The sequence below is a fragment of the Athene cunicularia genome (genome assembly GCF_003259725.1).
Source record: "Athene cunicularia isolate RWA chromosome 1 unlocalized genomic scaffold, athCun1 chr1_part1, whole genome shotgun sequence".
Taxonomy (NCBI): domain Eukaryota; kingdom Metazoa; phylum Chordata; class Aves; order Strigiformes; family Strigidae; genus Athene; species Athene cunicularia.
Window position 1 is genome coordinate 83,014,432 of NW_020799091.1, and position 26,865 is coordinate 83,041,296.

The 26,865-nt window shown below is 35.4% G+C and overlaps 1 protein-coding gene across 2 annotated transcripts in view; it reads right to left on the reverse strand.

Annotated features, from left to right (window-relative positions):
- Window positions 1-1,995: 1,995 nt before the first annotated feature.
- RPS6KA3 (ribosomal protein S6 kinase A3) overlaps window positions 1,996-26,865 on the reverse strand; it is a 65,083-nt gene continuing 40,213 nt past the window's right edge. Inside the window, exons 10-21 of one of the 2 annotated variants that reach the window (XM_026844927.1) lie at window positions 23,537-23,625; window positions 23,208-23,272; window positions 23,003-23,105; window positions 22,094-22,218; window positions 19,965-20,087; window positions 18,018-18,107; window positions 14,666-14,824; window positions 11,012-11,173; window positions 10,746-10,822; window positions 9,551-9,668; window positions 7,272-7,412; window positions 1,996-6,131 (exon numbers count right to left, since the gene is read on the reverse strand). In XM_026844927.1, the coding sequence (XP_026700728.1) occupies window positions 6,009-6,131; window positions 7,272-7,412; window positions 9,551-9,668; window positions 10,746-10,822; window positions 11,012-11,173; window positions 14,666-14,824; window positions 18,018-18,107; window positions 19,965-20,087; window positions 22,094-22,218; window positions 23,003-23,105; window positions 23,208-23,272; window positions 23,537-23,625 (1,375 nt within the window). In that variant the 3' untranslated portion in view covers window positions 1,996-6,008. Of the gene's footprint in view, window positions 6,132-7,271; window positions 7,413-9,550; window positions 9,669-10,745; window positions 10,823-11,011; window positions 11,174-14,665; window positions 14,825-18,017; window positions 18,108-19,964; window positions 20,091-22,093; window positions 22,219-23,002; window positions 23,106-23,207; window positions 23,273-23,536; window positions 23,626-26,865 lie in introns of both variants that reach the window. The other variant, XM_026844917.1, reaches the window with a different exon arrangement.

Here is a 26,865-nt window from a genome sequence, read left to right on the forward strand (position 1 = left end):
CCGCCGCCCCGGGACCGGTCCTCGCCTGCAATCGCCGCCCTCCCGCCGCTCCCCGCCCCCGCGTGGGGCCCAGCCGCAGGCTCGGGCACGGCGGCTCCCGGGGGTGGCGGGGACTCTCTCCGGTGGATTTCAAGGAGCAGGAGGAGGTCTCGCACCTCCGGCCTCAGCAGCGGGCAGCGCAGCCCCCCGAGCCTGGGGACCCGCACACTCACGCTCTTACAAACGCGCGGGATAAACGGTTACAGCGTGAGGGTAGGAAAGGGGGACGGGCTGTAGTAAGGCACGATAGCGTGCATCATCGGGGGGCCGTGGCCTATGGACCTCCCTCCCATGCCAGAGCTTCTCAAGGCATACAGATTATCCACTTCACACAAAAATATATATATAAGATGTTTTTCAGACAGGACAAAGCCTGGTGTTGGCCCAGGGCCACACCAATACATATCTGAAGACAGCCAGCCCAAGCCAGAGTTGACCTACAGATGAATCCTGTACATTTTATCACTGAAAACCATTGTGCTAATAGGTATTGTACTAAGTTATAACAAACCACTTATGCTGACGTAAAAAGTGCTAAAGCACTGAAATACTGAAGCCTGAACAACAGGCCCCAAGCCGAAGCTGCTAACTTAGTATGTAATCATCAGCAAAGTATGTAAACTTGCTAGTGAAAGATGCAGCCTAGAATATAATCAGTAGTGAGGATGAAATGCTGAGAATGTATCCAACTTCCCTTGTTTAGCCTTGTTCAAGGCTGAGAACCCGTGTATCTGGCCTTGTTAGAAACTCCCTTGGTCTCCCCCCAGCCCCGAGCCTTGGCCAGGCTTTGGGTGGAATCTAACAGGAGAATGAAACCAGAAATTTTCCACTCAAAACAAAGGTGCCAGCTATTCTGGCTCACTGATTTTGGGGTATATAAGGCTGGACCCGCTCACAGCGACTGTGGAAGCCTCACCTACGGGTGGAGGCCCCGCACAGGATTTCCCACTTGCCGGGACAGGCTCCCCCAACCCTCGCTGTAACCGGGGCTGCCCAGCCACTGCAGGTCTGGGTGATGGTAATGTGTGCAAGTGGTGATGGATCTTTCTTAGTCACTATTCTCTCTCTCATGCAGTAATGATTTGATGCATTACCCTGTATTTTCCTGTTTGTTGCTTTAGGTGCACTATTCTGTCTTTTCTTACCACATGCTTTCTGTATTACTCTGTTACGTTATTTAGTTATCACCAGTAAAATACTCCTGCTCTTTTCACTCCGGTGTCTGAGTTTAACTGGTATCCTTAATCAGCGAAACAACATCTCGGATCCATGGTGGGAATTTCTCTTGGGAGAGAATACTGCTCTCTTGTTTTCTCTTGTGCTTTGTTGAGCCTGTTAACAACTCTCTTGTCCTCTTGGAGTTTGCTTTTGGTACACTTGGAGAATAGAAGAGGAATGTAACCAGAGGTCCTGCTATCACAAGTACTGTAATTTTATGTAGACTGTGCAAAAGTAAAAAGATCTTCCATCTTTTCCAGGTTGCAAGGCTAAAAAGGATTACAGTTGTAAGCTTCCAAGTTGTGGGAGCTGCTGAAACATGGGCATATTGTTTATTTTACTTACACACATATTTCCATTTTGAAAATGTTTAAAAGTTCATTCTCAGGGTCTCGAGCAATGCAGGCATTTGTAAGTATTATTTAGCAGCCTCCCTTTAAGTTGTACTTCACAGTTGACTGGAGTCTTTACACTGTATTAAAAATACAATATTCTTGCACTTTGGTCTTGCTGTGTCATATATTGGGTCTACAGCATCTACTGCATACAAGGGTTTTTCCTTTGTCTATTTATCTTACTAATAGTGATCTGACTAAATATGCTGTAATACAGTGACAACTGACAAACAGTAAAAACTTTCTGGTTGACAAGGTATGCTACAAGTGTAGTTCAGTGTTAATGATGAACAAACAAAAAGTTTCATAACTGAGCAGAGCCAATGATTAACCAAAAAAGCACTTTAAGATGGTTGAAAGTTTATTCATAGTAGAAATTTCAATTTCTTTTGAAGACTACAAAACCTGCCATGAGACAGGAGTACAAGCAGTATCTTTCCAGAACTGTTCATAGTTACATCTGGAACAGTTCTAATTACACATTATTAATAGCATGATTGGAACATTTCCTAGATCAGACTCTGAATAAAACAATCATTTAAAGTATTCAGTACAACTTTTTTTTTTTTTTTACTAGCATTTCAGTTCTATGACAGCAGTGACAAGCATCTAACAGATGCTATTGTAATGGTCTAGAACAAGGTACAATACCACTGTTTTCCTGGAACAGTACCTTAGACTCACTCACATGTCATGCTGAGAAAACTAGTATAAAGTATGATTGTATAGAATTGTAGAAAAATATTTTATCTGTGATTTTGTCATTTTTTAAAAATGTTTTAAGTAGATTCCCCCCCCAACTAGGTTGCAAAATAATTACATCCCTCATAAGTACACCTTCCCTTTGATTAGGTCAAGAGTATCAAGATAAAGCTAATCATTTACATCATTTTCATAAGTGAAAATTCATCTATTAACCATTGCTGCTTACTAAGGACCAGCATACTTTGAATCCTTTCCTTCCAATAATAGAAAAGCACAGCTTTAGTTGGTACACCACATTTACAAAAACAAAACACACACAAAAAAATCCCAGACGCGTAAATCTATTTTCTTATACCCATGTCTCTTTAGAAAAAAGTTTTAAATAGTTTCTTGAAAAACTCCTTATAAGTTTCATTCAATGTTATAGTGATTATGAGTAAAGAACATTGCCCTTAGAGGATATAGATGGCATTTAATGAGTATTGCAACTACACTCTTCCCTCTGTTCTCTCATGCTCTCAAAGCACAATAAGTGGTAATTTCACACTAAAAAAAAACCCCATGGCCTACATATAGAAGATTCACCTGTATCTGCAGTCCTCCTTTTTTATCCTCTATGACTCTGTATCCTAGAGTCACTTGCTATGCTTTGCAGACAAAGCAGCAGCCCAGCAATGAATTCACACAGTGTGTCATAGGTACTCACATTCTAATAGAAAGGTGCTGGGATTCAAAGAAGCATTATGTGGATTTCTTTATAGCTTTTAACAACTGCAGCTACAAAAACATAAAAATACATGTGAAAGTTGTGAACATGGATCCAAAACAGGAAGTAAGGTACATAAAACCATGTAAGTCTAGTCTGTAAAATACACCTGCATAAACAGGCCCTTTATACCTTGGTAGCCCTTTATACTTTGGTTTAGAAAGTAAATTAAAAATATAGCAGATCTAGACTTCAACACACTCAAGTTAGCATGCCTTAAACTGCTCTGTTTTATTAGCATTTAAACTGTTCATCCTGTGCTGCTATATACTTGACATAGTAGCAACATCTGTAAAGTCTAGACTAAATTAACAGCTGACTTGAGAATGTAGATACATAAAATACAGGAGTTAACTTTGCTTCGCTATTTGGCTAACGACCAATGAGCTTGAGGGCCACAAAATATTGCTAAAATAAAACTACTGAAAGTACTTTTATATTATTTTAACATGGATATTGCCAATAGGGAAGCAGAACCTCCTTTCAGGTTGTTCTTTGCTAGGTACCTGTATATACACACTGAGAACACACAAGAAATTCCTTCCTGAACTGAAATGCTATTATTGACACACTAGCAAGTACTGCCATTCCTTTATTTCAACACTATCAGTTTTAAATCTTGTTTGTTGACTAGGTAAGAGGATCTTCAGATGAACACATTTAAAAGCTACTCTGGAAGGTACAGTTTCTTGATTTTGATAAGCCTGATTTACAGTCGCTAACAGGCTGAAAATACATTTTCTGAAAGGTAAGGTTTTACTGAATTACTTTGGAACTGCAGACACTGTCAAAGAAAAATTATAAAGGTCTTCTTTTGCCTCTAGTTAAAGATGTTTCTTGAAAGAAGGGTAGGTGCATCTGTACAGCTAAAGGGAACTTCAGTGCTAGAGGACCAAGTAAGGGGAAAAACCCTAACTGCTTGGAAGAGCCATGTGTTCAAATTTCTGACAACTATTTTAAAAATAAGAATCCTTATTCATAAAACCTATTCCTTAAGAACTATATGAGGAATTAAAAATGTAACAGATTTTTAAGGGCTATAAAAATGGGATCCTTTGCAAGTCTATCAAGGAAGCTTCCCCAAGGAACTTGAAAAACTTGTGGCAGAAGGAATACTCTCACAATCATCTAGAGCAAACCTGCGGTGTCATAGAGATGATTCTCCCTTTCAACAAACCTCTGATATTTCAAGGAAACTAATTACCATAAAAGAAATATAATACCACTAAATCAAAAAATACCTTCTTATGCAAAACACAAAATTGCACATTTTAGTTTTTAAATTGTATTGTTCACATAGAGCTGTTCATCCAGATGCGTATTTATTAAAGCTGGAATTCCAAATAGCCATTTTCATATTTGAATGAGTTGGTGTAGCGTATCGTTTTGGTAGAGTGGGACACTCACTGAACTCACACACACTCCAGTGCACCTTCTCATGTGGGCAATTTGATCTTTCAAGAGTAGCCATCAAGATGCACCTTTAATTAAGGCACCAAGAGGCCCAGAATATTAAAAGTTTAGCTATCAGTATTTAAAAACGTCTTTCACCCTCCTTACAAACTTGCTTCCACCTGGGGAAAAGTGAGAACACTCACTCTGAACAGCTTTGTCTTACCTGACTGGGACGATACTATTTTCATGGTAAATTATAACGAACCTTTTCTAACCCCTGACAGATCTGAATGACTGTCCTCTCATTTTGCTTTGGATGTCAATTAAAATTATTGGAAAATAACTGACAGAAATTAGATCCAACCACAAGGAATACAGTTTGAACCTACTTTTTGCAGGCTTCTGCTTATTAGCGGACAATACGTTTTGCTGTATCTTCAATGTTGCCTTTCTTCAATAATGCCAACATTCACTGAACAAATCCTTTGCAGCTTAAAAGTCACAGACTAGAGATAAAACATTAACAATGGATTATAAGAATAAACAATATAGAAATGTCCTCTATCAGAAAGTATTTAGCAATGATTCCTGAGTCCAGAGATTAGATGGGAGAGAACAAAAGGGAGGGGAGGAGGAACAAAAGTCAGAGCGAGATACAGAGCAAGTTATCTTTTTTCTGGGTTATATTACCTATTGTATATATAGTATGGTGAAAGATCCACTGTTTCACTTTTGAATACTACAAACAGTATCCTGATTTTCATAGCATGACATGCAGCGTCAAAAACATGGAAATGTAGAAAAGACACAGGCAAGGAGAAATACATATTCATAGTATTACATTCAATAGCTGTTTAACAGTCAGGCTTCTCTTAGAACTGTCCAACAACACTGATTAATCCAGGTGAACTGTTTAATCAGACTTAATTGTCAAAATGATTAATATCATCTAAGTAAAACAAGGCATGTATACATTAAAGAAAACAGCACGGAAATGTACTGCTGTGAACTGTTTACAAAAACATACAAAATGTTGGATGGCACAAAGTATATAGTGCTAATATAAACAGATTGTTTAAGCTAAGTGCTTAACATAAACTGTCCATCTCTACCTGTAACAAAGAATATTTTAGGGGACAAAAAAATATTCCTTATAAAAATAATGCTATGTGGTGCAGAGTGCTTTATTCAGTGTATTTTTGACAGAGGTGGCATTCGTTATTCTTCTGGTTTATTTAGTCGTGAACATGATTGTTTTCCTTGTGTTTCCACTTGTCACTCAATTTGAAGCTCCAGTAAGATCAGTAACTTGCCATCAACAGTTTAAAGCGAGAATAGATGAAAGCAGCAGCAGCAGCAGGAGCAGCAGCATTATAGGTACCAGCTGGGACAGAGTGTGCTTGCAGGTATCTGTCAGATATGTGCTACCTGTCGCCATGATTTGTGCTATCATCTTATGCCATGGTACCAAATATCTGGTTGAGGTCACTTCACAGGGCTGTTGAGGTAATTTTTTTTATACCTCTCCTCTGAGCAAGAGTAGAACGGCCGACTGGCTCCAAAACCGGTGACTGATTACGATTCAAAGCAGAGTAAGTTGCTGCCATTGCACCCTGTGGGGTAGAGGGGAGAAAAACCAAGACGATCACTTTGTGACTGATGCACACATGAGATCACACAGCGCTAAGTGCCAGAGATTCTGAATGAGTTTTAGCTTCCAGTCTACTTTCATCCACAAAACAGAAACCTACCCCTGCATTACTCAAATACTAATAGTGTTAGGAGTGTTTTTTAAGGTAGTAAATAGTTTTCAGATCAATCTAAAGCAATTTTACCTTGCTTAAAAAGCCAAACCCAGAAGGTATAAGATAGATTGTTAAATTAAATTCTCCATCCATGCTTTGCAAGATAGTTGGGGAATGAAATCCCATCGGTAAGCTGTTTCTGCTCATCGCTTACGTAACCATTTCGGTTGCCCACGTTATTCAGCACATGAAGATTTATTTAAAAAGTTAGAAAGTTGTGAGCTGTGGAATCAGAACTTCCATCTCTTTCCACCTGTGTGTTTTGGATGCAAGAAATTTCTAATAGGTGACTCAGAGTGTTAATTATATTCTTCAGATCCCTTTTATGTTGCATGACAGAGATTCTTGGATGTAGCACTGAAGGCAGTGAGGAATAGAGAGAAATAGAATTGAATTATTTTTGATTTCTCTCTGCTTGTTCAAAATGACAAAGTTTATCAGGGTCAAAACCAGATTGTGTTTCAGAGTGTAGAACAGTATGATACTATATTAATTAACACTGCCTTTTTGACTTCTTTTTAGCTTATAATGTGATCATGAAGTATACTGTTTTCTTTTAGTCACTGACAATTAACACCTCCTCTGAAACTGTAAAATTAGCCAAACTATTTTTCAGCTCCCCTGTAGTCACCCGACAACACTATCAGAAGAATTATTTCTTCTATGCTGGTTTCTTAAGGCAGTTAAGCCTTCCAGTGTAAGTCAGTCCAATAAGTTTCAAACCTAAGAAAATGAAAGTCTTTTGAGAAAGTGTTATCCATGAGGTGGTTCTTATGAAATCCTGCTACATACTACAAGTTCACTTTATGGCTTAGTGCAACTCCCAGTCATAACAACTTCTAAATAGTATTTAGTGGAAACACATGCTACAGTAAATTTTTTAAAAAGCCCATCCTGTTGTTTGCACTAATTTTGGCTATACAGCAAGCTAAACTAGTATCTATTTACCTTAACTAAATGGGGAGCATCCTGCCTGTTCAGCTGGTATTGAGGCAACTGGTCACAGTGAACTATCCAGGGGTGACCAAGAACCTGGGCTGCAGTCAATCTTTGATGTGGGTCAACATGAAGCATTTTTGAAACAAGGTCCTGTCAGTAATATACAAAGAGTTAATACAAATAACAGTAAAACTTCAGCTTTAAAACAGATTCTTGTTCAAACTTGAAGATTTTATGGTATAATAGTGTCAGTTTGAAACAGCTGGAAAACTGCCCAGCAATGCCTAACACTGTATTTTTTAGTTATGTGACTTAATGGATATTTAGTAACTCAACAGGAAGGCATCCAATTAAGTGAGGCAAAAACCACAAACAAAAATATGCACATTGGGCTAGAGAACCCACTATACCAGTATTTTAACAATGACAAATAGCAGATATGTAGGAAATAAGTACTGAAAAAGGAAAACTTAAGAAAACAGATGATCCTTCTCCTTGCATGACTTCTCTGTGGCTAACAATCTTTCAACAACTGTGTAAGGTAAAAGTGGAATTTTAGTACTCCTGCTGGCCATATACATACTCATAGAGATTTTTACCTCACCCCATCTGAACTAATTTTGCTGCTTATACTTGTTTTTCCTCACCTCTTCTCAAACATCTTTCACAGTTTTACAATTTAGTTGTGAACCTCATGAATAGGTATTTAATTTGGTTTTTAACTTCTGCAGAACATATTAATTGAATTATTCCTGACTGTCCTAATAAAATCATATAAGAAAAAAGGAATTACTCTTTCCTCTTTGTACTATCAGTAAGGTGATCTCTTTTGTTTGTCATGTCAGTCAGCTCTGCTGAGATGAAACACCATATTCTATTTACGCACTTTATATGGAAGTGGCTCTTGAGATCTAATCAGATTTTCACCTTCATTTTGGTACATCCTTTTCTACCACCTTTTCAACTTCTATTTTATCTTCTTCAAATTATGGTAGTGAGAATTGCATATGACACTCAAGATGAATTGTTAAAAAGAAATTTATACAGCAGCATAATATTTTATAGATGACTTTAGATGTCAGTCAGTAAGGGTCAACCGTAAATAACATTTCTACATTAAGCAATTACTTGTGGAGGAAAATATTTAGTTGACTACAACTGGATTTAAGATAATTGAAGTTACATGAGCAATACTGGAAATTTTCATATAAAACACTATTTGTTTTGCAATTCAAAAAGTTTGATCATAAAGATATTAAAAAGGAATCTAAGAATTTTTTTTACATGGCTGATCGGTTTTTGGTTCATTCTAGACTCCCAAGTACAACTGAACAGAATGGCACTGAAGGAAGAAAAAGCTGATGCTACCAGATTACATAGTGTAAACATGTTATTCTAATAGGTTGATTTGTCAGTCAAATGAATGATATAATTTGTGGGAAAATGGTTGAGTTATGAGAACAGTACCATTAGAAAGCACATGACAAATCAATTAGCAAGAAAGAGCACAACATATGTAGACAATTTTTTTGTGGAAACTAGCACTTTACTGTAGCCACCCAGAAGGGACATAAAGGATATTGCACAGTTAAGTCTAGGGTCTATTTGCTATTAAAAATGTACTTCTCAAAAAAGTAAAAATTGTCTAAAATTTTTACTTTGTACAAACAACAGTAAGAAAATATAATACTTCAGTGGGTTTTGTTTTGTTTTTTAAAGTAGATATGACAACCTTAAGGACCAAAAGTTCTTAAAGTACTTAAAAGAATAAACTGCTCAAATCCTAATGAAAGAGTATGAGATTAAACTGTCTTGGATAACTCTGAAGAACTGACCCAAACAGAAAAATGTGAAAAACGATTTATTTTTATAGTGTGAATCAGTGGAGGATATGGTAATGATCGTAATATTTTCATTATCCTGATTTAGACTATCTGTACGATTTTTTGAATATCATGCTTCTACATGAAGTTTTGTGACAGCATTTCTCATCATGGATGATTGCTCATGTGTGTGAATACTGATAAAATATACTATATTTCTAAGGACAGTTGTTAACCTCTATAGTATAAGGCACACCTTTTTTTCTTCCTACATGCAAGTGACTGTTGAAACAGTCAGTGATCATAAATAGAGAACATAGTTCAAGGCACATAAAGGATCAGATCAGTATTTTAAAATAACAATGGGTGGAACTCAGTCATGTACGACATAACATATACAATATAAGCAACATGTTACATTGCAATCCATTTCCATTGCTCAAAGGACAAAACAAATATACTTGCCTTAGCTGTATCTGAAACAGTATTCCAATAACCACCGCTGAGAGAAAACTTTCCACTACCTATTCGGGCCAAAATCTCCTCTGGGGTATCATCAGGACCATTTGCAAAAGGAGTGTAGCTGTTTAACCAAACAAACAATTTCAATGTTAAGAACTTTCATAACCTGGACCTCAATAGTTATTACAAGTCTGATCATAACATTCAGTGAGTTCAACGTATATATAGGCAACAGATAGTCAGATAGCTGTAAAAAAAATTATTCTTAACACATGAACATGCATGCACTGACTACAGATCTGTTCTTACTATATATATTCACTCTATATCGGGTGTGAAAACCAGATTTTTCCTATAGCTAAGTACTGGATTACAGAAAGTACTCCTTAAGCCTTCATATTTTAGCAAAGTAATAAAACAAGCTGTTATAAAATTAAATGTGAAGACTTTATGATGAGTCTGTAAAAAATAAATGCTGGTTTGATACTAGAGGAAGGAAGGTGTAGCAATTTTCCTTGCTTCACTATAAGCACTCTTGCTGCTACCAGAATATCCACAACTAAAAAGAAGATATATTTAAAAACAAGTATGTTCATTATTTATTTTAAAATGCTAAAATGTCTCTGAGGATGTTAACTCTTAACCAAAGTGGAATAATCTGGAAGAAAAGATAATCTTATTTGGCAGGTGCATCAGCAACTATCTTTTGAACTTTTGGAACTATAGCTGAATTTATTGTTCATCATCTTTTATACAAATAATTTCTGTTGCATACATAAATGCATTTCTATGCATGTATTACATCCTAACTGCATCACTTCAAACTATTCAGTGGCTGAATTTTGCATACAATCATGCTTCAATGCACTGCAGTTATATTTGCAACATGCTTTTCCTTCAATATATATCCTATTTAATTAGTTAATTTTCACATGAAGCAATTAATTCTTACTCCTAAATCACCATAAAGCAGAAATTAAACCACCTAAACCAGATGAGACATAAGAAGCCAAGAATTATTCACATCAGTTAACTTGGATTCTACTAAAGGCAAAGCATGTTCTACCCCCATTGAAGCCAAAGTTGAGATTAATCAGTGCCTTGATAGAAACATCTTCATCAGTGGGCCCACATTTATTATTTTTTTGTTTATATTGGTTTGCTGTTCTATAGTAAAACAAACTAAAATTACCCTTACCCAGTAAGCATGGTATAAAGTAGAACACCAAGGCTCCATATGTCACATGCAGCATCATAACCTTGCCTCTTTAAAACCTGAGGAGACAAACATTTCTTCTGAGAAAAATGCTTAGAAATGCTTTGATCATGCCAAAAATAGTGAGATTTCAAATTTTAGTGTTTACAAAGTGATTTAACTTGTTACACAAGAATGAAACAAATGTCTGATTAGCAAAAAAATCCAATACAAATAAATCAAGGCATATAAGCTATCATGGTATTTACCTCTGGTGCAACAAAGTTTGCTGTGTAACATGGAGTCATCAGAAGACCATTTTCTGCTCGTAGTTGTTTTGCAAAGCCAAAGTCACAAATTCGAATTGATTCTGGATTACCAGATTCATCAACGTAAAGAATATTGCTAGGCTTCAAGTCTCGATGCACAACCTAAAGAAATAAACCAAATCACTAAATATAATAAGCTAAACATATGAAAGGCTTTATATTATATAATTATAAATTATGCTACCTATTTTAAAATCTCCCATCAGCAATCATTTTCCAGATCTCCAGCTTCTAACATCAGCTGCAGTATTCTGATGCTCAGTGGTGTTTAGAATACTACAGTTCTCCCTGGGAAACTAACTATAAAGACCCCTCCAGACATCCCACTCCCCCTTAAAAAATCTGTACAGACAGTTCCAGATGTCTTGTTCTGATGGGTAAATATTTGTTTTTCCTATTTTAACATGCATACACCTACAAGGCTTTTTAAATCAGAACCTTTAGCTAGTAATATCTTTTTGAGTCATGGATGTCTGTAGCTGCTGATGCACCACTGCGCTATGTAACGACACACTAGTTACTGCTGGAGTAACCCTATATATTCCATTCTCTTCATTCAGATGGTCTGAATTAATCTCAAGTGCAATCATTGAAAGCCTGATTAAGGAGGAATTTTAATACAGTTCTGCCAAAAAATAATTAAATATATCAAATAGTTATTGTCCTAATGAAATAAATGTCATGTCAAAAAAAGCCTGTACTGGTTCCCAAGTGCTGTTTTGAAGGGGCCTGAGATGTAAAATGCTTGACAAAAACTGTAGAAGCTGCTCAAGTCTTGGCAGAATCAATCTGAACTTATTTGAAGCTATGTTATAACAAGCCTGAATAAAATCTGGAATGTGCAAAGACAGTCTTTGAAATCAGATGACCTGTTTGTTATATTTTCTTCACAAGCCTTCTAGAGTCTGTTCTAGAGCTGTAAGACAGTAGAGTGGATCTGAATGTTCTCTTTTAAATATTTAAATAGACTTGCTATGAAGGCCTTTATCTTTCTGATTTTCTATGTATTTGACTAATAATAAACACAGCTTTTCATGATTAAATTTGAATAGAAGAGATTGTGGTGAAATATTTTAAGAAGATAATCACATTAGAATGAGAAGATACCCCAAAACTCCTGCAAGTAAATGATGTGCAGAATCAGAAGTTCTATGTACTCTTCCAGAAAGCTAGCAGTGTTTCAGGAAAGTAATATAAGACCAAGTAGTAAAAGATTGCAGAGGGTCTGTAGATTGTAAAGCCATTTAACACAGCAGGTCTATTTATTAGAGGCTTTTTCAGCATGCAGATACTTTGCAACTCTCAGATTTAACAAAGCAAATACTTAAAATTATGGAAATAAGCACCTTGTAAGCTGAAACACACAAGAGATATTAAAGAATCTGAGCTGGAACAGTAGGTGTTAAGAGGAACATCCTGGCTTAAGATGTCAGTGTATGAGAGAACTGGCTCTTGATAGCCTTCATTTTTTAGTGTTTAGACAGACTAGAATCCTTTTCTAAGTAATGAATGAAACATCCTTTACTGCTCCAAGAGGCAGAAGAAAAAAAACAGTTTTATTCTAGTTGGTGGGGGTTTTTTTAATAGATTCTAAAAGGGGCAGAAAAGGAAGAGGTGGGCAACAGAAGCAGCACAGAGCTGGGGATTTGGCAGACTGTTTCTAGAACCAGTCTGCTTGAGGGTTTTTTTTTGGTTTTTTTTTTTTTGAAGGGGAAGCAATTCCCAAGTGGGAGGAAGACTAAGTGTAACAGTCTAATTAAAATCCAAATCCTAATTCCAAGGCAATCAAAATGTTTATGTCAAAGAATAATAAATTCTCTTCCTGTATTAAGCTGTTTTCCCAAAGGTGAATTTTGAAAAGATATCAGATGTTTAGATTATATTGTATTTTGCACAGAAATAACATTTTACTGTAGAGCAGAAGAGAGCAAACCAATATGCAGGACATTTCAGTTCTTTATTGTTTAGCATCATGTTTTAATTAGCAGTCTCAAGCATCTACCAGCATGCAGAAGTATTCTGCTCCAAGATGACATGATACTTCTTGTTTATCCTTTTCACAATGTCTGCTGTGCCAACCCTTAATTGTTGTATGCTGTCCCTAATACTTTTAGAATGAATTGGGAGAGAGTTGGAAGTATTGCTTACCCTGAGGAGAATGACTGCATTCCTGCTTAGCTAATTTTTCAGTTCAAAAGTTATCCTATGAATGTCCATGAGGAAACTCCTTCTGTGAAGGGTTGTGGAGACTGCACACAGATTCAGAGTCTGTCAAACCAGGTATTACCTAATACCATATTCAAATGAGCTCCTCTGGTGTCCAGAGCTACAAAAGGAAAATCCACTGAAGCCAGGGAGGACTCTCCCAGATAAAAGTTAGACTACTGAATTGCTCACTATTTACATATATGGCTACCTTTTACACAGAGGTGTACTTAACACGATGACCCAAAAATTTCCAAAAGTAAAAGTTCCAAAGAGCATGTGATTTAATGCAAATTAAAATGCTATTATAATATTTACAGAGATCTACAGCAAAGAAACAAAGGCCCCTAAAATCCCTTGATGCAAGGGCACTAGGTCTTTTTTAGCCACATATTGTAAGAAGGAACCAAGTTATAATTTGTGTTACTCTATTACTTATATTTCCAAACAGAAGGTATCAAGGTTTATTCATAATTCCCATGGATGCTGCTGGCCAAAGATTCTAGCCCTGTACACACAGGTTCAAATAAAAACCTACATGTGAGCAAGAGACTGAAGGAAATGATGTATCACAGAAGATAAACCAGATAACTTTGAGCATAAATTTTCTAAAATAAAAGCTCCCAGAAATGACAGCGTGTGCTGTTATTTGTTTCTTAAAATAATGAGTACTATGTATTCCAAAGCATATTTTCTTGGATGACAATATTAGGTGTTAGCAGCTTGACTTTTTCCTTGCACCCTTGCTTTCTGCTTTTTCTATATCCCCCTTTTCTTGTTTACTTAAAAATGCAACACAACTTGTCATTCTTGCCATGCTATTGTCACACTGGCCTCCTCTATCTTTGAACTACTTCTGCTGTCTCCAAATTAATTTCCTGAAGCATGAATTGTCTTTCTCCTAGCAGTCCACTGCAATTCCCTGAGCCTATGGCACAGGAGTTAAAAGGTATAAGCCACGCTCTTCAAAACCAAGAAGTGGAAGAAACTGCAAGTGTGACAGGTGGTGGAAAATAAATTTTCAGGTTCTATCACAGGATGGGGTTGGGATTAAACATTAGGTCCCATGGCTAGGCAACAGCACTGGTCCTAGTGTTTCTTCCTCACTTCTGCTCATATTGCTCTATTAATAATTATCTGTATATTCCACAGAACTGCTTACAGACTGCATGAAGGACAGCAGAAACAGTTGCATCATCTCCATTATCTGCACATCTACACAGCTAGTGAGGAATGTTTTCATTTCAACATAAATGCCTGCTACAATGTAATTATTTACTAGAAATTACTTAATTACCATACAGAAGAACACATCAGAATTATAAACCCATATCTTGAAAGGGAAGAATATTAACATCTATAAGCATTTTTTCCAAGATGAAAACTTACCCCTTGTGCATGGAGATATTCAACCGTTTTTGTTATTGTGAACAGAACAGCACTAGCTTCTCGTTCTGAGAAAAATTTTTGCCTGAGGATTTTATCCAGCAGTTCTCCTCCTTTCATAAGTTCTGTTACTACGTATACATATTTTCCATCATCGTATACCTGCAAAGAGTACATGAAGATGTAAATTTCAAAATATTTATTCTCTGCTATCTTCTTGTGAAATGCATAGAGATAGTGCAGGTGCAATCCACAAGCTGTTTTCTTCAATTATTTTTCCCATATTTCTCACCCCACATACTATCCAACCACTGTTCATCTTCAGAAATGAACACAAAACCTTCTACAAAAAGGTAATGATATGTAATGAAATAACATAAAAATACCAGCATGTAAATGTTTAAAGACAAAAAAAGATTAATAATATGTAGTTGTCCTCATATAGTTTTACTGAAACAAATTAAATGAGACATGGGAGAAATTAAGAAGTAGTAATAAATGGAAACTAGTGTAATTAAGGCAAAACCAGAGCTAATTCTAGAAGCAATTATTGCACCAAATTACAAATATGAACGGAGATCATTCCAACTGAAATAAACCTAAGTTGAACTCAAATAACCTCTGTGAAGACTGAAGTTAATTCATGCAAAGCTGCTATAATAAAAGCCTACAACTTACACATTACTCTTCACATTAAGCCCAAATCAAAGTCTGAAATTATTAAAATATGTACAATATTTTAGTCCTTATTTCTAGTTATGGAAAAGAGCTTAATTTTTGCATGGCTTTTATCTTTTAGGGAAACAATAGTTGATAATTGCTTATTTTATCACCAGGGGGCACTACAGACTGAACTATACCAAAGCACATTCTCAAGCATACTTAAGCATTTCATTTCAGTTGCACTTTCTTGGGCTTTTAACTTAATCCAGAAAGTGGTTCCTGCTTTAGCAAAACCTCTTGCTGACTCTGTTCCCTATTATTTCAACCTATTTTTTATGGTGACATTGGAATCGTTCTCTTCAGTAATACATGTGAAATAAATATTAGTTTGTGTTTAGGCAGAAACAGTTATCCAAGTTGTAGTAAAATAATTTTAGGAATAGATAGCAGTTAAATTTAAAAAAAGCATTCAATCCGATTTCCTTAAGATACCTGGAAAATACAGACTACTAAAAGTTCTAAGCTTAGAGATTTTTGTGCTTTTATAAATCCTTTTAGTATAGTCTTTCTCACCAAATAAAAAAAAAAAAAAAAAAAAAAAAAAAAAAAGGGGAAGAGTGTTAAAGAAATAATTCTGCAGGCTTTACAAGCTTATGATCTTAAGGAGAAGATGACATGACAGGTTTTTATGTTCTCATTTAATAGCAATTTTTCCCCCATGAAGTAAATGACATCATCAGAATGTGCTTGTATTAAGACTTTAAATATTACATGGTGTTAAAAAGCAGAATTATCTAATTCTAGATACTAAACTGGCATTTTAGATTTTTTTAATAGGCAAGTTCTCTGTAATCCTGGTATAACATGAGGAAATAAGCTTTTTTCATTTGACACGACCGAGCATATGCATGCAGTACTGCAGGGGGCATGTCTGCCTGCCAAAAAAAACCCCAACCCACCTCAAACAAATCATTCCCCTCACCCCGATTTTTCTAATGGTATTATCAATTTAGTTGTTTGCACTAAATGCTGTCGAAGTTTTCTGCACAGTTACGTGCACACTATTGTGCTGAGATCATAAATGTGATGCTAGTTTTTAAAATGAACTCCTGGTACATGCCAAAGATCAGTCAGTACGTCTTCTCTACCAGGCAAACTGAAAGAAACTATGATGAGAAACAGATCCAGGCACATGAACAAAATATAATGTAATGAAGAAAGAGAACATGTTTTTTGCAAAGTAAAATAAGATTTCACATACTTATTAGGTGTTTTTTTTGAACTCATAAATAAGCACTTGGACAAGGAGAACGGATATACTGTATCCAGGTTTCTAAAATGCTTCTGAAAAAGATTCTCATGCAAGCTTTAAATAACTCAAAACAGGGCAAAAGTTCTGTTATAGAACAGTAACTAATAGATAAAAAGGGTAAAATACATATAATGGTCCAGCACAGGAAGCTTCTAGGTAATGGTTTGTTGGAAGCTGTGTGCTTCCTCCATTCTTACACTGTTTCCTAGGCATCCACTAATGGCCAATGTCAGAGGCAGGATATTGGATAAGAAGGACATCTGATTTAGCACAATATAGCTCCTTCTTTTGTTTATATACTGTGTAACTGAAAAAGACCACTGATAACAATCAGAAGGAAAAATCCCAGAGGACTGTGCATTGCAGAAAGAATTTGGTCTTTTGAATATCCATTGTTTCAATCCAAACACCTTTGGAATTAAATTACATAAAAAGGCTGAGCAAGAATGAAAATTTGTTCTCCCAAGAAAGGGCCAGACTACATGATATTGATAAGACACATTACAGGAGAACTTTAGGCAGAGTTCTCTAGCATTCATCTCCACATTATTTACAAGCTACTGTTTTAATAACTTCAGAATGTTTGAGAACTTCCCTTCAGCTGAGCTGAGCTTCCTGGAAATGGTTAGCTGTTTTGCTTGATGTTTGGTTTTGGCAACCAGAGTACTTTCCTGCAGACTAAGAAGAGAATTTTTAATCCTCTTTAATAGCATAATTAAGACAATTTTCTGTTAGATCATCAGAATCTACTGTTCACTATGAAAATACCTCCCAATTTACGTTATTCTTTGCTTTTTATGGTCAAAGTGTTTCCATGCTCAGAGCAAATCATACAATAGAAAAATAGCTAGATAATCTTCCATATAAAGATCAGATAAAGATACTAGGTAAAAGTGATGACTGTGGATATGAAGAGATTTTGTGCACCACTGAGTAACACTCGTTACTGTCCATGAAAATTACTGTGGGTATTGTGTTAACACAGTGAGTCCTCAGTTACATAATGTACTTTAAAATTGCTTTTGACTAATGTAAAGAAAAGTAGATTCTAAGTTAACAAGGTAATAAAAAAAACTTTATTCCTTTAAAAATAGAGCTAATGTTGAATGAATTATTCCTGTGCTAGGATTTATGAAGGATAAATTACTTGACTGTTTAGGATTATGCTGTACCAAAACATGAGCATCTTTAAAAGAGAACAATGAGACATCTCAGTAAAAAAATTAGATGTTGTTGAATTAATTGCATTAGAATGTTGCTTTACTTTTAAATACTGAAAAACATGAATATACATCTAAAACATGTAGTTTGTAATCTCTTAAATTAGAAAGTGATATGCAATTATAATACACTGAAGGATATCCTTAACACACTACTTACATCTTTTAGGGTAATTATATTTGGATGCTGTCCATACCGCAGTAGAATTTCAATCTCCTCTGTTGGATCTCTTTTACTCTTGTCAATAATCTGTAAGAGCAAATAGATCTATAGGCATAATTCTTTTTGTGACTATTATATTGTGTAATACTTTCGTGTGCTTACTAGCATAAGAAGATAAGCAACACATTGTTGGTAAAGAGCATGGATTATAACTAAAAGTTTGTTAAATTAGAACAGCAAGGCAAAGCAAAAAACATTGGAAAAACATGGAAAAATCTTTCAGTTGAAAACAGTTTTGGAGGATAAATTATCTGATCCTTCAGGCTTTAATAAATAATGCAAGGCTGTTCAGTAGATAAGACTTCAGTCAGCCATCATTTAATAAAATAGGAAGTTTTTAATTTGACATGAGATACTGTTTTGATGATGATAATAAACTGATTTTCACAAAGCTAATCTCAAACAAATGTTTAGTGCAGCAAAAGAAAAAGCAGTAGAGTAAGGGAATCAAAAATAAGAAAATGGAAAAATTTCTCAGAGTTAATTCAGGCAACCATTCTGTGATGGAAGTTCATTTGAATCTCTGGAGACTTGCTATCAGGCTCTGAAGTTCTTCCTGTGCAAACAAGAAAAATATTATTTTGCCCTACTTAAAAAGTATTCTTATTCTTCTCCTTTTTTCCTCTCCCTCTGCACTGTAGAATTTCCTCTAATGTCTTCTCTATATCTGTCTTACCCCTTCTTCGTCCTGACATCCTTAAGCCCTTTTTCCTGCTACCAGCACCATCCTAACACATTGGACACTGATCACCTCACTATTTTTTCATGATTCCTTGCAGGGAAAAAAAAGCCACAACAGAGGCAACAGAAAAGACAATCTTCACAATAAATGTTACGGCTTAGAGAATTAACAGCAATGCCAGTACTTTCTTCCAGTTTCAAGAAATTACTTCAAATTGCAAGCACAGAAGTCAAATCCGTTCCTGGCCAGAATCAGAATAAAAGACAAGTATGCAACTACCAAACTGAACTTGGAGGGTTTTCAGTGAACAATCTACGTACAAGGGATACAGTAAAACATACTATGTAAATTGCAAAGATAAATTCAGTAGTAAACTATTCAGCAATTCAAAAAAAGAACCACTTCATAGTACAGGATTTAAATTTCTCTCTCCCTCCACCATCCCTTTACAGCCTGTTAATCCATACTCCTGCTTTCATGGTAACCATTCAGCCCCAAAGTTTTATATGGAAAGACACACACACACACACACACACACACACACACACACAAAAAAAACCCAAAAACAAACCAACCAAAAAACAACCTATCATTCCACTTCTGGGAACTCTCTTATTTCAACTAAGAATTTAAATGCCTTCGAAGAAGCACCAGAAAACCCAGTAGAATAACATAAAAACTTTAGAAACCTTGTTAAAAACTAGCAAAGACAAAGACTTTTAAGTTTATTCTGGAAGGCATACCAGACTTAAGCACTGTTATGAACTCCCAGCTATCTGACAAGTTATAAATCTGCTTTAGAAGCAAAACCCTCATCTATAACTATGTCTAAATAAAAGTAATCAATCACATTTTTAAAAAATGATGAAAAGTCATCTAAGTTTTTCACAGCACATTTCCTTCTAGAAGCAGTCATGTAACTCCCATCAGTTCTACCGTAATTACATAGGTGTTTCAGAGACTGCAGATTGTTTTTCATGACCCAAACCAGCATATGGATAACAAACCTCATAGCAACTCCATATAAATATCTGCCAGTAAGTATTATATTTGGTTGATTAGTATAATTCACATTTTCATCTAAACTATTTTTATATTAAAAAATTATTCTAATTTGCTGTTATTTATGGCAAATAAATTAATGAAGTCCAATGTCTATGATGCTAAAACCCGAAAAGTGTGTTTTATAACAAAGTAATTACCTTTACAGCATATTCCATGTTTGAAGCTTTATGAATACATCTCTTGCAGATAGAGTAAGAACCAACTCCGATATCCTCCTTTACTTCATATCCATCAGTAAACTGAATGCTGTTCCTGTGCAGCTGCTACCAAAATAATATTATCAATTGATGAATATTCTAAATATATAACTGACCTTTATATTAAAAATAAGTCTTTGAATTCCTACAGATTTGCTTCAAATTTTAAACTGATGGCTGTACTAGCTCAAAGTGGTCTAAATAGTCACTACCTTCTGTTTGATATTAGTATGAGATAAATTACATATTAGACACTGTAAATAATGCACACTATTTTTGAAACTGACAACATGACTCTTTTGGTTACTGATTTATTAAAGAGAGAATCTCCAAAACAAATAAAATCATAAGACTACATGGTAAAATAATTATAAAATAACGTTAAAAAAAAAATCTTCACTGTTTCTATTATCTGAACAGATGAATGCCAGCTGGAAAATTCAGACATACTGAATAGAATCAGATTAACCAGAAATTGCATGAAATGGCAGTCAAAAAAATCCTTTCACAGAAATAAAAAGCTGAAAGAAGGACGAGTGTTCACTGTTGTAAGGGAAGGAAATGGTGTTCTAGTGTAAAGAGTTTGTGCAAAGGATGCAAACCATTTGCAGGAAACCATCTGGGTATCCTGCAGCACTGAAAAGAGGAAATAGGAGTGAGGAAGTGGTTGAGGGGCACAGAGGAAAGGCAGCAGAGAAAGACCTTTACAAGAGAAGGAAACTATATATAAAGAGAAATAATTTCATCTACCAAACTATGTGGGAAAAGAGCATAGAAAAGCTTGCAGAAAATTTTAGCAAGGCTTCAGGTCCAGGAATCATTCTGATCCATATATCAAAATCAGACAGCTTCTTCAGAATAAAAAAAGATCCAAACCCTCTTGAAATGTAATGGCTTATTACACATGAAACAGGTAATGTGTACAAACAAGCATGTCATGACTATTCTAGACATGAGAGGATTAAAGAAATAAAAGAACTATTCATGTTTCTGAAAAATTCTCTCAGACATTTGCAAAATATCCTTGCAGTGAAAAATGTAAACAAACCCAATCATACAGCATACATTTTTATTCCTACCTATACACCAGTAAGTTTTCAACACAATTTAGATAATCAGTTGGTTTTCATGACTCAGTTTTCCTTGCTAATTAGAATTATTAAAAGCAGAAAGAGGTAGAAATACAATTTTTGCAGAGGTCTTCCAGTTTTCTTTCCTGGACATGTATCTGCTCCTTTCCCACTGGTTATAAACTCTCCAGTGCTGAAGCATGCTTTTAGAATAACCTCAGCCTTGTAAGGAGGCAAGGCATGCCTCTCCTCATTCTAGCATAAGGTCCACCTTTCTTGCCTCATACAAAACTGCACCTAACCAAAGGTCTGTTGCCCAAAAATAAGCAGCTATGGCAGTAATAGAATATTGCAACTGTATTAGGCTACTAAATGTGACAAACTCACAATTATTAATATGGGAGACCATATTGGAGTCATTCTAATACTGCTAGGAAGCAAAGCTTGTCTGCGTACTGTAACATTGACTTGTAGGATACACTGAAGTTAATTACAAAATATCACAGATTAGCACATTAATTTAAAGTGGCTTGGGAGGGACAGACTATGTCCTGGGTCATGGGTTCCAAAATGTTTGGCAGCCCTAAACATCCACATACAATTCACAAATGCACTCCAGTGCCTCCTACTGCACTGCAGGATTCAACTGATATTTTCATGCATAGGGGAAAAAAGATCGAGATGTCTGTTACTCCCCTCCACCCTGTAATTATGGCTTGATAATAAAGAGTTAATACAGTACAGACGGTAGGATGGTTTCATTTAAGGGTTGAAGCCTATTCATAACCGTGGCTGCTCAGTAATTACACAGGTCCTGCAGCTTCAGAGGTTTTCTATGGATAAAATAATCAAATTTTTACTTTTCTTGTATAAAGCTGATATGACTTTATCATGGTACTTCCTTCTGTGATGAAGGAAACATCCCTCCACTAAGAGACAGCAATACTGCTTTACTAACTTTTTTTTTTTTTTTTTTTTTTTTAAAGCAGAGGTACTCACCTGGACAATTGAATGCACTCCAACTGTCTGCATTGCTTGGCTTTCATCATCTGATGCAATAGCTACAAAACTAAATCCCCGAAAAAGTTGATGTGCATTAGCACTAGGTGGGATACCAGGCGAATCTGAAAAACACATCATCTACTTACAAGCAGTTTTTAAAATGTATAGATGAGATTATGTCTACTCTGAAGAGCAAACTACAGCTTTATTATATAAAGTACAGAGGAGCTGGAATTTGCAGAAAGTGTTTCTGAGGATCAAAACAGAAATAGTTACTGAATTGTTTTGCATATACCACCTAGATGACCACAACTGATAAACAATGACTACACAGATCATATTACTGTCAGACAATACTTTTTACATATAGCAGCATATCCATGTTACATTTATGGATAAGAAGTACTCAAATTTTGGTTATACTGAAAATATGTAAAGACAAAAATTTCTATCGTATTTTGAATTGATCAGTAAAGCAATGCAGAGATACATTGCCTTGAAACAGCAACTTTGCCACCCAAAGCCTGAAATGACTAAGCTTCTACATATAAATATTATGCAGAATCACCATCATGAATTAAATGAAGCCACAGAACATAGCCTCTAAAGACACAAATAATATTCTTGAATTTAAAAAAATGAGATTACCTTGGTAAGTAAAATTAAATTTATGTATATGTTCTATTGCTGAGGATTACTTTATTTCTAGCATAGGACAACTGAGTTGTCCCTCATGATATATTTATATCAAAGACCACAAAAACTTTTATGAACAATGGAATACTTGTCTGTGAGCATTTACTTAGCCCAGCAACATCTGGAAGAACAAGACACTTTACATAAGCTGAACAGGAACAGTGTTTCTAGTTTTTTAATAAGTAAATTGTTTAATTCTTCTCTTTTTACCTTTTGGAGTTTTTGCTGTAAACTCAGGGTCAAAATAAAACGTGTCTTCGGGTCTGCCAGTTGCAGGTTTAAAAGGGGGATGAATTTCTCTCCTGTACAATTTCTGAAAAGAAGGCACAGGCCAGAGTGAATTAAAAAGTTATATGACACCACCAAACACTTAACTAAGAAATGTACTGAATTAAATTTTGAATTAGAAACTCACATTCCAATCTATTTTGGAAAAGAATACATGCCTCTTAATTTCTTCAACTCCATCTGGACCTGCTCCTTTTATAAGGAAGAAAAATGTCTGTGAATTATTTTCTTCTTGGTCAAAAGTATGACTATCAAAATTATATTTCTTATCTTTTTTTTTTAGATGTATAAATAGCAGAAATTATATTTTGTTCATATAAGAGTAAACAGGCAAACTATGTTCTTATTTCAAAACCTGTTTTACATAAGCAACTGTAAATTTATTTAGTCAGTTTAATGATCATTTATGTTATCAATATTATAATTACATTTAAAATAGTCTGCTAAACACTTTACCTAATCTGTTTGCTGGGTTTCTTTTGAAGAGCATTCGCAGAAGACTCTGTGCTTCAGGACTCAAGAACTGGGGCATTCCAAGTTTGGCCCTATAGAACAAAGATAGTTAATAGCAGACAAACAAATTTAGGTAAGAATTAACTTTGCATCCCCCCTGTCCTTTGTCATTCAACAAATCCATATCAAACAAAATAGCATCACTGAGAAATTGCCTTCAGACATCAGAAACAGAGCAAAAGTGCTGTCAGTCATGTAAACATGTAATTTCCTTTTTTTTTTTTTTTCCTGTTTTGATTAGTATATTTTCAGTAATGACTCAAGAACTTAGAGAAAGATGTGGTAAAAACATAGAAAAGAATAATTACAGGATAACAGTTTACAAAAAGTTTCTGTAATATGCTTTGATCTACTTTTAAGTCCATTTATTACCAAATGACACCAAACAAGCAAATTCATTCCGATAGCAAGATAAAAGACATGTTAGAAGGGGTAAGAAAACTATCACAGTATGACACACCAAGAATACCCAAGAAAAACAGAAAAGCTAAGCTAGAAGATAGAAATTGAATTAAGATAGGACAGATATTACAAGAAGTAAGTAGTAGGCAAAAAGAAAAAAAAAAAAAAAGAAAAAAGACCACTCCCTCCTTTCTTTCTTTTTGCTCCCCCAATCCATTTCAAATATTACTTTCTAACTTACTAGTCTTGAATTTTTAGACTTAAGTTTTTGTAGATCTGTCATTTAATTTTGTTTTGTAATCCTTGCCAATTTTTCTACTCTCTGTTTAATGTTGAACCCCCATAGTCTCACCGTTACCAGGTTTCATTTTTTCATACAGCCACGCTCATGGTAAGGATGGATACAATTCCCTCCGTTCCATCTCCTACTCAACGTGTAGCTTGTATATTTTCATGACAATCCATGGCATAAGCTTTCTTATGTTTTCTGGTATTTCAACCAGAAAACATGTTTTACCTTGTGTTCCAGCTATTTGTAGTGTCCACCTACATGTGACTTCACTGAGTGCATATACATTGTCATTGATTCACTATTTATTACTTTAAAACTATAGTTTATTACATCTTCCATTCATTTCAGCATTAAAGAAGCTGGGGGTGGAGAGTCTGAAAAACTTTGCTTTCTTTGGGCTCTTCAGTAACATACTACAGACAGATCAAGACCACCAATGGAGTAGAGGAAAGGGCAGTGGGCCATCCAATGCTTCCCCGATTGCTGTGCATCACTAGCAGCTGAGTTCTTACACATGCACTTTATATGCAGTGATTTCATTGAATGTTCACTTGATATAATTTCTGCTCATCAGCAAAGTATCACAGAGCTACACTCTAAGAAGGAAGCAAGGAACACATTGTCTGCAGAAGCACAATGGTATCATTTATGATGTTACTGAAGGACAAGAACAGACAACTAAATATGATAGGACTGTGCTGGAGTGGGTGAAAATCTTTGTCCTATTATAATCCAAAACAGCTCCATCAATAGGATGCAGCCCTGAAGGTTCAGCATGAGAAGCCAACTGCTTAGAAAAATCTAAAACTAGGCCAAAAACATAACTGCAATTAATCTTACTGAGAAGTGACTCAATGAATCACTGAATATGTAGAAGAAAATGAATATGTAAAATTCACTGAATATGAAAACATATTAATTCACTGAATATGTAGAAACTGAAGATGTAGAAGAAATTCCAGAGGACTGGTATGTACTGCAGTCCACAGTGGAGTGAATTGGAGGCCATTGCGCAAACCGCAGAGATTAAGATTGTCATTTCTCCCTTTCAATCATGAAGGTTCTCCTTTCACAAAATCCTTTACTGGCCATGTGACACAGAAGAAGGAAAAGGTGATCACCGGGTCCTCTGAGTTCCTAGGTTACATGAGTGACAGCAGTTTTTTTTCCGACATTTCTGATGGACAAAGACAAAACTTTATACAAAGGCATACCTCTTTAGTAAAGGAGAAAAGATGCTTTAGTAAGTTAACTTTATTGCTGCAAACTATGATTTCTTCAAATTGCAGAGCTTCTCAGTAGGTAAAACACACAAGAATAAACAAAAACTTGTCTTGGTAATGTCGTGAGAAATAAAGAGCCCAGAAACACGTGTTGTAAGAAGAATACATTTTCTGTGTATTTTCATGAACAGAAGGTAAGAAAAGTAATATATCTTAAATGATGAACTGAAAATATGAATTTGTGTGCACATCTGTCCATTGTAAACATTTACTAGTATACAGAAAATAAAAAGAAAACATACTGCCATTCTTATGGGGCCAGACAAAAAATGTGAATTTATCAGAAAATACTTTAAAATATCTTCTGGTTTTCAGCTGTTCATATTACCAACAGCAAAACAGATCGCTATGTATGTAATAATCATAAGTGTACAGAACATTAAAACAGAGGTAAAATTTTACTTCATACCACATTTTTTGTGCAGCTCTGAAACTAATAACAATTACAAAGACTAGAAGATATGAAAGAAGTTGGAAAGGGAATGAGATATACATGCTCAGATGAACTCTGAAAGTAACTGTGAATGTCAATTAACTGGGGAGATGCAAGGATATTCTACATGGCAGCTGAATACAGAAGATTTTTGTAGAAACAGTGGAAAGACTATTGAGGAACAGAGTGGAGTCACATGCAGGCAGAGGAAAGAAAAGAAAGAGGTGACTTGTGAGACAGGGATAGAAAAAAAAAGCATGGCTCCTGAAACAAGTGAGAGTGCAGTAGAACTATCTCAGACTAGCTTCTTGTAAATAGGAGGTGGTCAGAAGGAATTTATGCTCGCTGTGAATAGATAGAACCTTTTAGTTAAAGACATTCAATAATCACAACATGAAGATTTGAACTGGCATGGTATTGAGGCAGAAGAAACTAGCATCACTAAATTTGCAAATGTAAGATGAGGAAGAAAAACGAGTGCAAAGAATAAAATAACATGTATGCATTATGAAAGCAAAAGCAAAGAAAATGAGTTTTTCTAGCAGTTTTCACACTCTAATTCTTAGAAAAAGTATGAAAGAGTTTCATATATTTACTTTTCAAAACAGGCTGTTGATGCAAAAGAAATGCTGGCTTTGATATATGGGTAGACAAGCAGTAACGGGACTAAGAACAATGATAAACAGTAAAGCAGAAAACAAATGAAAAAACTAAAATAGTCTTAGGAGGTTCCATGGGGGGGAAAAAAGTATTAGTAAAAAATGGATGGAAACAGAAGTGACACTATGACATGAGGAAACAGAGTTGTTTGCACAGCATTAGGCTACAGTCCCCAAAGTGGGACAATTATGTCATAGGTTGT